The sequence below is a fragment of the Grampus griseus genome, assembly GCF_964374135.1.
Source record: "Grampus griseus genome assembly, chromosome: 16".
NCBI lineage: Eukaryota > Metazoa > Chordata > Mammalia > Artiodactyla > Delphinidae > Grampus > Grampus griseus.
The window spans coordinates 59,193,567-59,212,053 of NC_139010.1; the positions used below are offsets into that span (position 1 = coordinate 59,193,567).

An 18,487-nucleotide genomic window follows, 5' to 3' on the forward strand; every position below is an offset into this window, starting at 1 on the left:
AGCCGAAGCGACCCGGAAGCTGCGGCGCCCCCACCCCACCCCCCGCGCCCCCGTCCCTGTGCACGTGACGAGGGGCAGTTTTCCTTCTCTCCTCCCCCTCACCGAAACCCCACCTTCTCCTGAGAGGCTGCGGCTTTCTATTGCGCTACAACAGGAATGACCGACGTGCAAGCCAATCAGAACGCGATGCTTCAAGTAAGACCCGCCCCCTGTTGGTCCTCAGGTTCCTTCCCGCTCACACCGGAGTCACTTCCGAAGAGAGAGAACCGCCATGAAGAGAGAAGGTGGTGCCGCCCACCTCTGCTCCGACAGCCTCCCCGAGTCCCAGCAGCAAGACGGCAACCACGCACCCAACTTCTCCAGCCACAGCACATGCCGCCGTCGCCAGCGGCGCCGACATGACAAGGCGCTGCATGCCCGCTAGGCCAGGTTTCCCCTCATCCCCAGCCCCGGGGTCGTCGCCCCCGCGCTGCCATCTGAGACCCGGTAGTACCGCCCCTGCTGCAGCGGGAAAGAGAACAGAGAGTCCTGGGGACAGGTACCGTGCAGAGGGCTTGAGAAGGGGCCGGGTCGCGGGGGCAAGGGTATATGAGGGAGGACTGCGGACGGCCGCTCTTCCAGTTCCCGCCATCCTCCGCGAGCTCAGGCCTCCGCGTCCGGGGCCTGGCAAACCACCGCCCCGCCTCCGCGCGGGGGCTGCTGGGAGCTGGAGTCTTCTTTTCTGTAGTTGGGACGCTGTTCTTGGTCTAGTGACCACAGCCTGGATGGCTACGGACCACCCGCCTTAGGTAGAATGTGATTTTTGTCCTTTACTTTAGCTGGACCCGGGGCCCTGGCTGCTAAGTGCATATTTAAGTGGTTTTCTGTACGCTGTCAGTTTTACTGATCCTAGTGGTTGAATAGTATAAGCCTTTTCTGTATTGTGGGTGATATTATGTAAGATGTGATGAGGAAAATCCTTCCACGAATTGCTTTAAAGTCCACTACGCACGATAAGTCTTAATTTAAAAAACATGCAGATTTGGAATGTGATATGTTTTCTCCTTCAGTAACTTTACGCCTCTCCAAGAGGCCAGATTTTTTTGTAAAGATTTTGTGGGAGCTATGTAATGAGATGGGGAGTTTAATCAAATGACATCCTCTGACAATAAAACATGTTTAAATTCTCTACGCACTTGGTACTGTCTTTTTTATTTTAAGTTTGAAAGCTTGTAACGTAAGTTTAACAGTAAATTTATCTTCAGATATTGTTGTACAGGTCCACAACCCCTTATCTTAATTCAGAAAGCTATGAAAATCCAAAGTTTTCAGTAAGTTTGGCACCACATCTAACTTGGCAGCCAAACCTGACCAGAACTAATGGAAGGCTATAGATGGTCTTTATCTCATTAGGTGTGAGTGTTCGTAAGTTTTTTGTTTTTTGTGTGGTTTTTTTTTTTTTCCGTAAGTTTTGCTGGAGAAATACTAATGTGTTTGCTTATAGGGTGCAGTCTCAGACCCCACTGGGGGCTTTACATAATGCATCCAAAAAAAAAAAAATTTAGAATTCTAAAGCACATTTGGCCCCAAAAGTTTCAGATAAGGGTTTGTGTGCTGTTACAAATAATTTTTTAATTAGTTATAATTAGTTTAGTTATAAATAAGTAATGGACCTTTCTGTGCATATGAACTTAGGGGACTGTTCTTTCTTGAAAGTCACATTCCTGGTTATTTTACAGGTTTCTTGTATGTTTTACCCAAAGCCATTTTTCTCTCAGGTGTATTAACCAAAAAGATGTAATACTTTAGGGAAGAGATACAGTGTTACTTTTAGTAATTAACGTAAAAACATTCAGTATTGTTTTGAGTTAATTAGCTGCTTTTTAGTCCTTTCTCGTGTCTGTCTATTCAACCAGTAACTGAAGGCATCATCCTTCTCCCCTTTGCAGACCTCTAGTATTTCTTCTTTTACCCTCTGATATAATTTATTTTATGAAAAAAATGCATAGATTCCCACTCATTCATTTCATAGCTGCTTAGCTTTTCTACCAGCATCTCAAACAGACATTGTGGACTCTCACTAAACCATTAAGAATGGGCATTGCTATTCTAATGTGGCAAGTAAAGAGTACAAGATGTAGAAGAAGAATAACCTTCAAAGGACTTGGATTGTTCAAGTTTCCTCTGAGCATTCCAAGCTCATAGTGGATAAATATTTAGGGAAATTCATCTACTGCTTATTTTCTTTCAGCTAAAATGAATACATTTTAGCAAAATTTGCCAGAAAGGTGATTTGTTGCTCAACATATAATAACATCCCTCTATGCAGTTGACAACTCTAAACACATGAACAAATCAGAATACAAATTATGGTAATATGGTCCTACTTCACTTTGTGTTCATTGTAGGATGCAGAAATCCTTAAAAATTAAAAGTTTGGTTTTTGTTATTCTTGTTAACTTACTCCTTTTTCTCTGTTTTGTGTTTTTCCCGGCAACGCATTATTTTCGTAAATATCTTAAGAATTCTTAGTAAAAAATTAAGATTTTGAAACACGATTCATTCCAGTTTTTGCTGTTACTTAGATTAACATTAACTGTATTGTATAAAGAGTATAATATAAGGTTAGAACTTGATCCTTTCTTTCTTTTGCCCAGCACACTCTTCATCTGCCTCTCCAGACCAGCAAAATCACCCATATTTGCCATTCTACCATCTACTCTTGTTATGAGTCTGTTCAGGTTTTACTTAGTTTTTATAATCTCCATTATTCGTTCAGCAAACATCTATTGAGCATTATTTTGTACCTGGCACTGGAGATATGAAGGAATAGGATCAGATCCCCTCAAGTTCTTTTCTTCTCCCACATAGCAACAAGCTTTTCAGTCCTAGGAAATACTCTACCAATTCCTTAGATCCACACTCTAGTCTTATCATTTTAGTACAATAGAGTATATAAACCTCAATACTGCTTTTATAAATTTACTCCTACAGGAAGTGCTGAATTTAATTTTTAAAATTTTTTATAAACAGTTTAGCAAAGCATTATTGTCATTGTCAGAACTTGATTAAACCAGATAGTGAAATTCAGCCTATAGTCTATAAATCTACTGATATTCTCCACTTAATCTGAATTATTGAAGTTTTAATATTTGCTAATGTGATCCCATATTAGTTATGCTTTTATTTTCAGGAAGCAGTCAATTATAGATTTCTTCAAACCAGCTTCAAAACAAGGTATGTATACTGTTAATGCATTTTTTGTGGGATCTTTTGGGGAGGAAGATGGAGTCAATTTTTAAATCTACTCTAAACTTATTAATTTGATTAAACATGGTGTTCAAAATAGAAAATATAAAGAAGATGCAGTGTTGTTTACAAAGATAAACAAGTTCTAAACATCATGAAGAAACTTTTTGCTGTTACGCTTTCTTAATTGAAAATATTCCAGTTAATAATGTTCATAATGTATACTATTTCGATTCTGTATTAAATTAACTTATTTCATAAGTGGAGCTATAGGGAGCTTACATGATGTAACAAAAGGGAGATTTGTGAAAGTAAGGCTATTAAATCATGTCTTAAATTCCCCCCCCAATAATATGTGTATCATTTAATTATCAATTTGAAAACTTTTGTGATAGTTTAATATTTTAAGTATAATAATTTATAATAAATATACAAATGTAATAGTTTGTGCTATTTTTAATAACATACAATGTGTATGTGTTTTAATTGGCTATTTAGATAGACATATGTTGGATTCTCCACAAAAATCGAACATCAAATATGGAGAAAGTGGATTGTCCATCAGTGGGACAGAGCAGTTTGAAAGGAAACTATCCTCACCAAAAAGATCTAAACCCAAAAGGGTGCCATCAGAAAAGAGCCCCGTCTTAGAGGCATTCATGAAAGGTGTTAAAGCGCACCATAGAGATCATGGTGTACATGAGTCACGTCAGCCTTGTGTGTCACTGGCCACCAAATGTCCAAAGGCAGTTACAAAATACGTTCCTCCTTCATATCTCTTGTCAAAAGAGACGAAGAAAAAACATCAGTCTCCAGAGGGAAGGAAGTCACATTTCATTCATGAAAATAGCAGGGAGAAGAATGATGGAGATCGAGGCAAAATCAGTGCAGATTCTAAAAAGCAGGCCGCGGTGACAGAAGCTGACATCTTCAAGAACAGCTCCAGAAGTCTTAGCAGCAGGAGCAGCCTGTCTAGGCACCACCCAGGAGAAAGCCCACTGGGAGCTAAGTTCCAGTTGTCTCTAGCTTCTTACTGCAGAGAAAGAGAACTAAAGAGGTTGAGAAGGGAGCAAATGGAGCAGAGAATCAACTCAGAAAATTCTTTCTCAGCAGCAAGCACTCTTTCCTTAAAATCCTCTAGTATAGGAAGAAGATGCAAACCAAGGCAGGAACAGAGTAAACAGAATGATGTCACAGCCGGAAATAGTAATCTTTCAAACCTGGTATGTGCAATAAATGCTGAATTAGCTTGGCTACTATTTTATCATATTTAGATACTAAATCTAAAAATGTTTGATAATTGTTAAGAAACAATTTGGTACGTTTTGTTAGGGAAATACTGATACACAGTTTGTATAGAAGCTAGTTTCATTAAATTCCCTCCAACTGTCCTTCAAACTTAGTAAAGCATTGTTTTTTGCCCATAATTTTTTTCAGACCAGGAACAAAGATCTTTCTTAATCAGGAAAGTAAGCATTTTTTTTGTAGACAAGTGCAGTCATTTTTAAGTTAGGCTACACTGAAGGGAGATTCTTGAGGGAATGGAAAATCTAAAACAACAGGAAATGGTTTAGAACAGAGGTTCTCAGAACGTTCCTTGGACTAGCAACATCAGCATCACCTAGGAACTTGTTAGAAATGTAGATTCTCAGGCCCCACTCCAAACCCAATGAACCAGAAACTGAAGTAGAGTCCAGCAATCTGCAATTAACAAGCCTTCCAGATTATTCCGCTGCACTTTAAAGTTTGAAAATCACTAGTTTAGGTTATATGTCTTAAGTAGTTGAGTATGGGTCTTAGAAAACTTAGAATATGATGAAAACTATCCAGATACATCTTAAGCTCATCAAACTTCTGTTTTGAGAATTAGCATAAAAGCTGTTCCTGTCCCCTGGAAAGTCAAGTTGTTAAGTACATCTGTTTCAGAAAGCTTTTCTACATACAGAGCAACTAAAGGCAGATGAGATATCAAGAAAGTGCTATGTTGATAAGATACTATGAGATTTTAAAATCAGATGGACCAAAAATAAACCAAACTATGACATTCTAAGAGTGAATGGAGTTGTATTTTATACTGCTGGAAAATTATATTTGTAAACTCATGGGTTTGTTTGCAAGGAAGTTGGTGCCTTTACCAGTGAGATTTGCTAATGATCAATAGAAGTTAGTAACATTTGGTCCATTTTCATAACATTTCAGTGTTTGGTGGTATATCAGTACGTAAACAGAAGTGTTGAAGAGTTGTAGCTATTTGATAGGCAAATATTAGGCTATTTCTTTATTAAAATAATAGTACAGTACAGTGCTCTAATATTAATCTTGAGCTATTAATAAAAATTTCTAAATTTACATTATGAAAACTGACATTTTTACATATGATACAAATGTACTTCATTTTTATGAAAAGACTTAGGAATTTAAAATATTTTATTATAGAAGTTTGGGTTTACCTCCAAATTTGGTGCTTGTTTTATTCAGAGTAGAAATCTGTGTTTAAATATTATGAAGAAAAGTTCACATTCTTGACTGCTCCCAACTCCTAATTATTTTTTTCTCATTTTGCTAATAGGAAAATGGACCTCTCTCAAGAAAAAGATCCTCTTCTGATTCATGGGAACCTGCCTCAGGTAGAATCAAAATTAAATTTCAGAATTTTAAATAAATTTGCATCTTAATGGAACTGTTTTTTACTTAAATTTGTTTAAATATGCAGTTTCCTTCCTAGAGGTAAATTCGGTGTCTCAGATTAGTTAAAAGTTTGGTAATGTTATATTCAGAAGGAATAGTTCTTGAATTCAGTATGTGTAAACAGTGGTTTGTCTTGACTCTTCTCTGCCTTCTTCAAGAGTTCCTAACAATGTGCTTTTCATATTGGTACTCAGTGTTCTACTTCTGAATCCTTGGCTACATTAAGAAGCATAATCTTAAATTCTTGGAATTATGGACTGAGGTCTTGATATTATAGATGCTTTGTTTAAGTTTGAAACTGTTATCAAGGTCTAAAACTGTTTCTTAATTTTTCAAATACAAAGGTCCCTTTTTAATATCAAATTCAAGGACACCTACATGATATTAATTTGTACTTTCAGTAACTGTTGATTGAGAAAATACATAATAACAAACAGCTACTGTTAACTCAGTAATTCTTAAAGTATTCTTTTTAACTAGAAGATAGAACAGTGTAAAATTCAAACACCGCAGAAATGTATAACATAGAAAATGAAAGGCCCCCAGAAATGCCAACTGTTCAGAATAGTCTGGTGTATCAAATTTCTTTTTCTGCTATAACTGCAGACTTTGAAAAATGGGCTTTACAAATTTCCACAATCAGTAAGATACATTGGACATACTGATAATAGCCAACGTTTATTGAGCACTTACTGTGCGCCATGCTTTTAATCATTTGATTCACATCCTTATAAGGTGGTTACTTTTAGAGATGAAAAAGCAGGTACAGAGAGACAGTTCTGACTCATTCTTCTTCAGGTTTCATGTAAAACTCTGTTTTTTATACATTCTAGAGGTGTACTGCATTTTGACCAAGTGATCTTGAGTCTTAAAATCCATCTGCAGCCAAGGCTGAAATCATATTTTACTATTGTAGAAGGACCTTCTAGGATAAAAGAATAAATTTGAGGTTTTATGTGTTGTTTTTTAATTTTAAAAAATTTTACGTATTGTTGGTTTTAGTGATCAAATTTTAGTGGATTTTGACATTATAGTACAAGAACAATAATTTCTCAGCCATGAGCCATGAGATTGCTCCTGTACTGTGTTACATATTTGTAACACTAAATAAATGATCACTTTGCACTGAGGTGAATGGAAAACAAAATATCTTTAGGCTAGCTCTGCTAGTATAAGGGACCACTGGTGGTGGTGTTGCCACCCAGCTGTTCAGCATTTTTTTCTCTGATAATGACTAAGATAAAAATTCTCTTCAGTTCATGGGTTTGCAGATTTCATCAGTGGTGACTAAAGTAGTTTCCCATATACTGTTTCCCGCATTCTCGAACACTGCTTGAAAAGGATGCTTTCTACATATTTTCAGAGGCAGGTTTAAGATAATTGCCTTCACTTGTATTTTTATTTCTAATAATGTTTGCATGTTTTCATAATCCTCATTAATAATTATGGTGTTGTAATCTTAGTAAACATACATTTATACTTCTGTTGAATATCAACAGAATATAAAGGGCATAAGGGGATTTTTCGCTCTAGATAACATGAACAATGTTTATCTTTATCTGATAGATAAATAATGAATAGATATTACTAATCCAAATATTATGTTTTATTTATATTACTGCTAATTACACTTAACAGTTGTGGTGATACACATAATCACACATTCATTAATCACACACAAGTTCAGGGATTTCAAAAATGTTGGTAGTGTAGGCATTTAGCTCTTTGGTCTTCCAGAGCCCTGTCCTTCGGCTGAATTCTGAGGACCAACTTAATCCCTCCCTAGTTTATTCCATAATTTATTAATAACCAATCCCCTATTGAGCATGTGGAGTTTTCCTTTTTTTCTTTTTACAAATTCAGTCCCTATCTTATCTGAGTATTTTATATATTAATAGATATTTGAAGTGTTGTAAAACAAACATTCAGCCTACAAGTTGTACAAGAAGTATGAAAAGAATCATGAAACGTTTACAGTTACATTACTGCCCTAGAGAGCTTGCAAAAGGAGACCTGTAGTACCAGTTCACTCTCCTCTTAACACTAGATGTTAAAAGCTCTTAATAAGCTGATTTTTCGGGCTCCCCTGGTGGCGCAGTGGTTAAGAATCCGCCTGCCAGTGCAGGGGACACGGGTTCGAGCCCTGGTCTGGGAAGACCCCACATGCTGCAGAGCAACTAAGCCTGTGCGCCACAACTACTGAGCCTGCACTCTAGAGCCCGCGAGCCACAACTACTGAGCCCGCGCACCTAGAGGCTGTGCTCTGCAACAAGAGAAGCCCGTGCATGGCAGTGAAGATTAGCCCCTGCTCGCTGCAACTAGAGAAGAGCCCGCACGCAGCAACAAAGACCCAATGCAGCCAAAAATAAAATAAATTAATTAAACAAAAAAACACCGTCCACTTTAAAAAAATAATAATAAGCTGATTTTTCCTAAACTTTGCCCACAGTTTTTCTTTCCTCCTAGGTAAGTCTTTACTTCTTAAACAAAGCAGGAATTTCCCCTCATTACTAGCTGTGTATAAATTGACTTCTCTAAGGAAATGGAGCAAAACTCAAATTAGCAGCTCTGTAGCTTTTTTGTAACCCCCAAACTTAAGATAATCAGTGTAAGTCTTCTCTTTTTCTTAGTTATCTGATTTCTCATCCTGCCCTATAAGGGACCTCTGTCCTTTTTTATAAGACATTTAACCCCAGAAAACTTAGTGGGCATGGAATGATTTCTCAGGTAATAAAAATATCTGTAGAAGAATATAGATAGGAGCATTTGTTTATTAATTGATTTTTCATTCTTATAAATTGAGTTTTCCAGAGTATGTATTGATCAAGTTATGCAAATAATTGCTTAACTCTCGAGGTTTTTTTGATTTTTGTTTTTTAAATCAAGCTGTTAAGAATTTGGGGACGGGCGAGGGAGAGTCATGGACATGTACACACTAACAAACGTAGTAAGATAGATAGCTAGTGGGAAGCAGCCGCATGGCACAGGGATATTGGCTCGGTGCTTTGTGACAGCCTGGAGGGGTGGGATGGGGAGGGTGGGAGGGAGGGAGACGCAAGAGGGAAGAGATATGGGAACATATGTATATGTATAACTGATTCACTTTGTTATAAAGCAGAAACTAACACACCATTGTAAAGCAATTATACCCCAATAAAGATGTTAAAAAAAAAAAAAAAAGAATTTGGGGACATCTGTCCATGTGCAGAAAGAACTTGATTTAGGGAAATTTGATTTTGAGAATACTAGTTATATAAATAGTGAATTTTTAATGAATAATAAATTTTAAGAGTGAATTAATGAAACATCACATTTTTAAACACAGAAATTTAAAAAAACTGGTTAACTCAAATATATGTGTTTCTGGATGATATACATGCTTCTGGATGGAGCTCCTAACACAGAGACAGGTTGTATTAGTTTCCTAGGGCTGCCATAACAAAGTACCTAAACCTGAGTGGCTTAAAACAACAGAAATTTATTGTCTCATGATTCTGGAAGCTAGAATTCCCAAACTAAGGTTATCAGCAGGACCATGCTCTCTCTTAAAAACTATAGGGGACACTCCTTTTACTTGCCCTTCCAGCTTCCGGTGTTTGTCTACAATCCTTAGCATTCCTTGACTTGTAGGTGCATCACTCCAGTCACGTGGCATCTTCTTCCTATGTGTCTTCATATTATCTTCCTCCTGCATGTCTTTCTCCATGTCCAAATTTCCTCTTTCTATAAGGACACCAATTGTATTGGATTAGGACCCACCCTAATGACCTCATTTTAATTTGATTGCCCCTATAAAGACTCTATTTCTAATTCAGGTCACATTCTGAGGTTCTGGGAGTTAACACTTCAACATATCATTTTGGGAGCTACAGTTCAACCTATAACACAGCTGAAGACTAGAGGGATACATGGGAAAGAATAAAAAATTTAATAGTAGGGAAAAAGACTTAGGGGAATTTTTTTAATTGAGAAATTAAAATTTTTCTGCCTTCAACTAGTTATTGTGTATGTGTTTTAAGGTACTATAAATTTAGATGTAAAAGTGTTAGATTTCTAGAACCAGGTAGGCTTTAGTCTAAGAAAGAGTATATGCACTTTGAGGAAAAGTGCCTTTAGGATCCTTTCCTTGTTACAGATACGCAGTGTTTTGGGGTGTAACACCTCTAATTCTATTTAGGTGGTAAACTTTTAATAGCTTTTGAATGAAAATGAGCATTTGTCATTAGCTTTGGACTAAATTTCGTGGACACTAGTATTTATCAGTTAATAAATAAAATATTAACTCTGTTTCCTCATTCCATATGTGGTTAATAATCTCAGCCTAAACTTTTAGAATTTAAACATTTTGTCAGGGTATTCTAGACACTTACTGAATAAACTTTAATAAGATAGGAAAGTATACTTTTCACTAATCTGGCAAAAATTAAATTTTAGCAGGCTCTAAGCAGAATAAATTCCCTGACAAAAGAAAAAGGAACTCTGTGGACTCAGATCTGAAAAGCACAAGAGAATCTATAATGCCAAAAGCAAAAGAGTCCTTCCTTGAGAAGCGTCCTGATGGACCACATCAGAGAGAAAAATTTATAAAGCATATTGCACTGAAGACACCTGGTGGTGTATTGCGCTTGGAAGATATATCCAGGGAACCGAATGAAGAAGCTGATTGCTCCTCTGCAGGCTTGACACCTTCAAATACTGGGCACCATTCTTCCAGGAATAGTGACCAAATTCGTGTGGCAAGTACCAAAGAGACTAAGATACAGAAACCCCACTTACCTTTACCTCAGGAAAAGTCTGCAGTTAAAAAAGCTAGCAACCTTCAGAAAAATAAAACTGCTAGCTCTGTGGCATCACAGGAGACAAAACTTCTACCTTTACTTTCCCATGTTCCAAGTGCTGGTTCCTCTCGGGTTCCATTAAATGCTAAAAATTGCACTCTTCCAGTTCCTAAAAAAGATAAAGAGCGTTCCTCATCTAAAGAATGTTCTGGGCATTCTACAGAGTCCTCCAAACACAAGGAACACAAAGCAAAGACTAATAAGGCTGATTCTAACGTATCTACAGGGAAAATTTGTGGGGGATCTTTGCGTTCAGAATATGGCACTCCTACAAAGTCTCCCCCGGCTGCTTTGGAAGTTGTGCCATGTATTCCGAGCCCAACAGCATCTTCAGATAAAGCCCCTTCAGATAAAGAGAGTTCAGGAAATTCCAATGCAGGTAGCAATGCACTGAAAAGAAAACTAAGGGGTGATTTTGATAGTGATGAAGAAAGTTTAGGTTATAACCTAGACAGTGATGAGGAAGAGGAAACATTAAAATCACTGGAAGAAATAATGGCTTTGAACTTCAATCAGACTCCTGCAACTACAGGAAAGCCTCCTGCTCTTTCTAAGGGGCTTAGATCTCAGTCATCAGACTATACAGTAAGTAGTTTTATGATATTTATCTTTACTTGAAGAGAGAAAGATGGATTGACTAGTGAACGAGGGATAGATTGTTAGAACTTACTTTAAAATTCACTGTTTGTTACAATTATAATTAGACTGAAAGTGATATAGTTCTTTTTTGGTTAATGGATTTCCCATATCTTCAGCTTTATAACTGTAAATCAGTGGTCTCCAAACTTTTTTTGATCACACACACTTTTATTAGTAAAAAAAATTTTGAGCATGTACCCCAATATATATGTATACCTATAGATTATATACCTGTACTACTATACTACTATGTACTTTCTGAAGCATATGAAGAAAACAGAATTTGAAAGGAAGAAGAAAAAAGTATTTTCCTATATAAGTTATATAGAAGTTACAATAGAGTAAGTTCTACTGGAGTTTCTATAGAAGTTCCATATAAATAGAAGTTCTATTATTTTCTTCCTGCACCCCAATGGATCACCTTGCACACCCCCTGCTTTGGAGACCACTGCTGTAAATGAAGGTAGAGTGTAGAAATGTTGTTAATTGTGGTGTGCAATTTTATTTATAAAGTGCTTCATTCTATCTTGGGAATAAGCTGAATTAAATTCTCATGTGTGTAAAATATGGTGGGGAAGGTGTTAATGTTTCATGGTAACACCTAAAAATTAGTAGTTTAATTCCACTAAAATAGAATTTAAAAATAAAGACAGGGTAACTATGGAGCCCTTGGGTGTTAACAGTCAGTTCCTAAGGCTAGCAGGGTTTTTATAAGTAGTGCCTTTCCTAATAGATGGTAAAATCAAATTGCCTGCAGTACAAAATTCTAGATTTAAAGCATGATGGTGAAAATTATCTTTTTAAGAAAGATATCCTCCTGGCCCAGGTTATTGAAATAGAAAATATTTTTTAGTCTTCTGAATAATTTAAAACATCCCAATTCTTCTACTAAGATACGTTATAAAGTATTGCCAAATTTTCTTCTTGTTTTAGGAACATGTTCATAGTGGAACTTACACAAATACTTTAGAGCGTCTAGTGAAGGAGATGGAAGACACACAAAGGTAGGTTGGCATCGTGACTGTCTTGCTAAATTTAACATACTGTTTGTTTGTATGGCTGGCTTTTAATTTACCTTAAAAAAACATGAGAAATTAGCATGTATTTTGTGCTAGTGCTATTATAACAGTTTTGCTGTCAACTATGTTAGAAATAAGGTGTTCTTATTTACAGGCTGAATCAAAAGATCCTGGTTTTTATGGCATACTGCATTAATTAATAGTATGAATTCCTTTCTACTTATCACAGCTGGTATCTGGTAGCTGAAGTTCTTGATCAAAAGTATGGGTAGAAATTTTTTGTATTTTTTTTATTGTGACAAAAATATATAACATAAAATTTATCATTTCAATCATTTTTAAATGTATAGTTCACTGGCATTACCATACATTCGCATTGTTGTGCAACCATCATCACCATCCATCTCCAGAACTTTTATTTTCCATCTTCCCTAACTGAAATTTTATACCCATTAAACAATAACTCCCTATTCTCCCCTCCCTCTAGCCCCTGGCAACTACCACTCTTTCTGCTACTATGAAATTGACTATTCTAGGTACCTCATATAAATGGGATCATACAGTATTTGTCCTTTTATGACTGGCTTATTTCACTTAGCATAATGTCTTCAAGGTTCACCCATGTTGTAGCATGTGTCAGAATTTCCTCTTTGAATTTTTGAATTTATTTTTTTATACAACAGGTTCTTATGAGTTATCTATTTTATACATATTAGTGTATATATGTCAATCCCAATCTCCCAGTTCATCCCACCACCACCACTCCCCCCGTCATTTTCCCCCCTTGGTGTCCATATGTTTGTTCTCTACATCTGTGTCTCTATTTCTGCTCTGCAAATGGTTCATCTGTACCATTTTTCTAGGTTCCATGTATATGCGTTAATATACAATATTTGTTTTTCTCTTTCTGACTTCACTCTGTATGACAGTCTCTAGATCATCCACATCTCTACAAATGACCCAATTTCGTTCCTTTTTAAGGCTGAAAAATATTCCACTGTATGTATATACCTCATTTTATTTATGCATTTATCTATTGATGGACGCATTTGGGTTGCTTCTGTTTTTTGACTACTGTAAATTTTGCTGCTATGAACACGGGTGTACAAATTATCTCTTCAAGTACCCACTTTAAGTTCTTTTGGGTATATACCCAGAAGTGGAATTGCTGGATCATATGGTAATTCTATACATAATTTTTTGAGGAATTGCTGTACTGTTTTCCAGAGTGGCTGTACCATTTTATATTCCTGCCAGTAGTGCACACGGGTCCAGTTTCTCTACCTCCTCACCAGCACTTGGTTTTTCTGGTTTTTTAATGATAGCCATCCTAACAGGTATGAAGTGGCATCTTCATACTTGTTAAACATTCGTATGCCGTCCTAGTCCAAGTTTTGAAATGAGTATAACCAGAAGTGGTATTTCTACATCAAATTACTCTTTTGAGGAAGAAGTTTAGAATTATTACTGATAACCCCACCCCCACACACACATATAGAAATCAGAAAGTTTGGGCATTATAATAACCCCAATGAAATTTATGTAACTAGTTGCAAACTGCTTTTGCTTATGAGAGGGGAAAAATAATATTCCTTATTAGTTCAAAGACTATCCTTGAAACTAATGCAAAGAAATTCACTGAAAACTCAGTTGGCTTGAAGTTGGTATATATGTGTCTTTAAGTAGCTAAGCATAGGAATTGCAGACAGTAAGTGAGGAGTATTCCCCTTTCTGAATTTAACTGGAGAAATTTGTCTCTACTATAAAATTCTTTTTTTTTTTTTTTTTTTTTTAGCTGCACTGTGCGGCATGTGGGATCTTAGTTCCCCAACCAGGGATGGAACCCGTGCCCCCTGCAAGGGAAGCATGGATTCCTAACCACTGGACTGCCAGGGAATTCCCGTCAACTGTAAAATTCTTTAAAAGTTTCATGAATTCATGTGATTTGTGATGTCAGATCTGAAATTGCTTATTTAAAATTGAACATTGCACAGACCAAAGGCAGAGGTTCTAGTTTTTTGTTGTTGTTGTTCTTTTGTGGTACACGGGCCTCTCACTGCTGTGGCCTCTCCCATTGCGGAGCACAGGCTCCGGATGCGCAGGCTCAGCAGCCATGGCCCACGGGCCCAGCCGCTCCACGGCATGTGGCATCCTCCCAGACCGGGGCACGAACCCGTGTCCCCTGCATCGGCAGGCGGACTCCCAACCACTGCGCCACCAGGGAAGCCCAGAGGTTCTAGTTTGATCTGATGATTAACTCTTTCCTGTAGTGATAGAGCAGTGCCTTTACTGGTCATTTACTGTTGTATTATACTCATCTACTGTGGAGCTGGAGCTGGGAATAAGGACCTTGGTTAAAGTAAGTTAATCTTGGCAAGCAATATAAGCAAGGACTCCAGAGCTAAACTCTCTGGCTTTGAATCCCAGCTCCTTACATTGTGAGCTTGAACAAGTAAGCTTTTCTAATGCCTGTTTCCTCGTGTATGAAATGGGTAATAATCTACCTCATGGAATTGTTGTGAGGGTTAAAAGAGTTAATACATGAAGTCCTTGGTACGGTGTCACAGTAACTGCTTAGTAAGTGTTGGGTGTTGTGATAATCATAGTGACAATGGTGATGACTGCTGCTTCTAGAAAGCCTAGTTAACGTTATCAGGTTGTTGGTCTACTGGAAGTCCAATGAGCATTAAAGATTAGAGGGATAATCAAATCAGTGGTGTTTATTCTTTGTGATTTTTCCTCCCCCGATCTCTAAATGATTTGGACATCATTCTTGAAGTCCTAGCCATAAAGAAATATTCAGATCTTTTAATGAGAGTTTTCTTTGGTGCTGCTTTTAGACAGACCCTAGAAATAAAAAAATCTTTAAGCCATTTATTATAACATTCTTTCGATTCTCAGGCTAGATGAACTGCAGAAGCAACTACAGGAAGACATAAGGCAGGGCCGAGGCATTAAATCTCCAATCAGAATTGGCGATCAAGACAGTACAGATGATGAAGATGGCCTCTTAGAAGAGCACAGGTATGTGGGGAATATAGTAAATAACTGTATAATATCTTTGTAAACAGTGGTGTATCATAACTAGACTTATCATGATGATCATTTTACAATGTATAGAAGTACAAAATCAATATGATGTTGTATAATAGGAACTAACAGTGTTGTAGGTCAGTTATACTTCAAAAAACAAACTCAAAGAAAAAGATCAGATTTGTGGTTACCAGAGGCAGAAGGTTTGGGGCAGGGAGGGATTGAATGAAGGTGGTTAAAATGTACAAACTTCCAGTTATAAGATAAATAAGTACTAGGGATGTCATGTACAACATGAGAAATATAATTAACACTGCTTTATGTTATGTATGAAAGTTGTTGAGAGAGTAAATCCTAAGAGTTCTCCCCACAAGAAAAAGATTTCCTATTTCTTTAATGTTGTATCAATATGAGATGGTGGATGTTGACTAAACTTGTGATAATCATTTCATGATGTATGTAAGTCAAATCCTTATGCTATATATTTTCAACTTAAACAGTCTGTATGTCAGTTATACCTCAATAAAACTGGATAAGTAAATAAAATCAGAGGAAAAAAGAGCACAGGTACAGCATTTTTCATGATGTATGCTGTATTAAAAATACATTTTAAAATTTTATTTTCGTAAAATAAATGAGCCATTGACGGTTATTTACTCTGTGAATAATCTATGGTGGGTTTTTAATCCATCTGGGGTGGATTTGAAAGGCAGATTTTAAGGCCAAGTTAGATTTTTTGTCTTTTCTCCTTTTCACACAGACACATTTAGTGGCTTTGGACTATAAATATTCAATACTAGCAAAAAGTGGGAGAGCAGAACATGTGTTCTCATGTTCATCTTCTAATGTGGGATTAATAGTGGTCCTAAGAAAAGGGTTTTTTGCACCCAATCTTCAAATACAAAATTATATGCAGTATAACTGTTCAGTATTCAATAACTTCTTTTTTTCAGAGAATTTCTAAAGAAATTTTCAGTTACAATTGATGCTATTCCTGATCATCATCCAGGCGAAGAAATATTTAATTTCCTTAATTCTGGAAAAATTTTCAATCAGTATACCTTGGATTTAAGAGACTCTGGTTTTATCGGACAAAGTGCTGTAGAAAAGCTTATTCTTAAGTAAGTAGGAAAATAGACATTTAACTTTTTCTTGTATAAAAATTGAAAGGTTTCTGACTGATGTAATCTTCTGAAAGGTTAATTTCTATTCTGACCTATCCAGTTTCCTCATCCTCTTACTTATTGTTGCTCTTTGTGTTTTATTATTTAGTTATAGGAAGCCATGTAAGGTAGTCACTTGGCATATTACATGCCTTTATTAGTTAGGGTTAAGATCAGTATCTAGTAACAGTGACTGTCAAAATAACAAGGCTTAGGGAGGCGCAAGAGGGAGGGAATATCAGGATATATGTATACATATAGCTGATTCACTTTGTTATATGGCAGAAACTAACACAACATTGTAAAGTAATTATACTCCAATAAAGATGTTAAAAATAAATAAATAAAATAACAAGGCTTAAACAAGAAGTATATTTCTTTCTGATGTGGAAGAAGTTCAGAGGTAGGAAGTCCAGGGCTGGTGTTTCACCATATAATCTTTCTTCCCCACCATCCTTAGCACCTGGTTGCTTCAGGTGCTACTGGAGCTCCAGCCTTTAAATTCCCAGAAACCCCACACAACATTTCTACTTATGGTTAGTTGGGTAGAACTTAGTCAACATGGCCACACCTAGCCACAAGGAAGGCTGAGAAGTGATTTTCATTTCAGGCAGCCAGTGTGCCCAGCTAAAAACCCCAGGGTTCAGTTACCAAGAGGAAAGACAAGAATAGATGTTGGGATTAACAGTCTCTACCACAGTACCCAAACTGGTCTAATTTCTCTCAGTACGTGATAGCTCAGATCCAGACAGATCACATTAATTGTGGTGCTAAGTTTTATGGAAGTACAAACCCAGTCTGGCAAAAGCAGATGATGCTCTGAGACTTGATAGGCTCTTCGACACTGCCAGCTACTGTAGATTTGTCCACCAGATAAATCTGGAGCCAAGCCAACAGATTGGTTCAGCTTTAGGCCACTGATTGAATTTCTAATGAGTAACCCATCCACATTGGGGTAGAGTCCACCTCCACGGACTACGATGGTTTGCTTGCTCTTTTCCCTGATTATGTCAGATGTGGTGGTAGAAGTTTCTTGCCATGAAGATAACAGTCATATTGATTTCACTGTATTTTTTCAGATCAGGAAAAACAGATCAGATTTTTTTGACAACACAAGGCTTCCTTACCTCTGCTTATCACTATGTCCAGTGTCCTGTACCTGTGTTAAAGTGGCTGTTTCGGGTAAGAGAAATATTTGGGGGGTATAGTTGCCTCTTTCTATATTTCCCAGTCAAAAATAAACTTTTAAAATATAATCTTATTTGCACATTACTAGAGAAAAAATCTAGCATATCAAACCCATGATTTTAGTGGGCTAGAATGAAGCAAAAAGAGTCAGTATAAAGAGATTATAAAAGAAATGCTGGGCTTCCTTGGTGGCTCAGTGGTTGAGAGTCCGCCTGCCGATGCAGGGGACACGGGTTCGTGCCCCGGTCTGGGGAGATCCCACATGCCACGGAGCAGCTGGGCCCGTAAGCCATGGCCGCTGAGCCTGTGTGTCCAGAGCCTGCGCTCCACAACGGGAGAGGCCACAAGAGTGAGAGGCCCGCGTACCGCAAAAAAAAAAAAAAAGAAATGCTGGGGGGCTTCCCTGGTGGCACAGTGGTTGAGAGTCCGCCTGCCGATGCAGGGGACATGGGTTCGTGTCCCGTCCGGGAGGATCCCACATACTGCAGAGCGGTTTGGCCCATGAGCCATGGCCACTGAGCCTGCGCGTCCGGAGCCTGTGCTCCGCAACGGGAGAGGCCACAACAGTGAGAGGCCTGCGTAACGCAAAAAAAAAAAGAAATGCTAATGCAGATAGTGTGCAGGATAGGCAATAATGCTAGTTGTGCCTAAGTCGTTTCATCACACTGGTAAATCACTATTGTAGTTTGCT

At 37.4% G+C, this 18,487-nt stretch overlaps 1 protein-coding gene across 3 annotated transcripts in view; it reads left to right on the plus strand.

The window, feature by feature from the left end:
• The first annotated feature begins 267 nt into the window (after nucleotides 1-267).
• Nucleotides 268-18,487, plus strand: part of SLF2 (SMC5-SMC6 complex localization factor 2) — a 39,432-nt gene continuing 21,212 nt past the window's right edge. For 2 of the 3 annotated variants that reach the window (XR_014297898.1, XM_082674016.1), the window contains exons 1-9: nucleotides 268-538; nucleotides 3,173-3,216; nucleotides 3,727-4,451; nucleotides 5,798-5,855; nucleotides 10,351-11,339; nucleotides 12,327-12,397; nucleotides 15,314-15,436; nucleotides 16,399-16,566; nucleotides 17,688-17,790. Coding sequence is in view for 2 of the 3 variants with exons in the window: in XM_082674016.1 (XP_082530142.1) it covers nucleotides 399-538; nucleotides 3,173-3,216; nucleotides 3,727-4,451; nucleotides 5,798-5,855; nucleotides 10,351-11,339; nucleotides 12,327-12,397; nucleotides 15,314-15,436; nucleotides 16,399-16,566; nucleotides 17,688-17,790 (2,421 nt within the window). In the remaining variant the exon portion in view is untranslated. Of the gene's footprint in view, nucleotides 887-3,172; nucleotides 3,217-3,726; nucleotides 4,452-5,797; nucleotides 5,856-10,350; nucleotides 11,340-12,326; nucleotides 12,398-15,313; nucleotides 15,437-16,398; nucleotides 16,567-17,687; nucleotides 17,791-18,487 lie in introns of those variants that run through there. The other variant, XM_082674017.1, reaches the window with a different exon arrangement.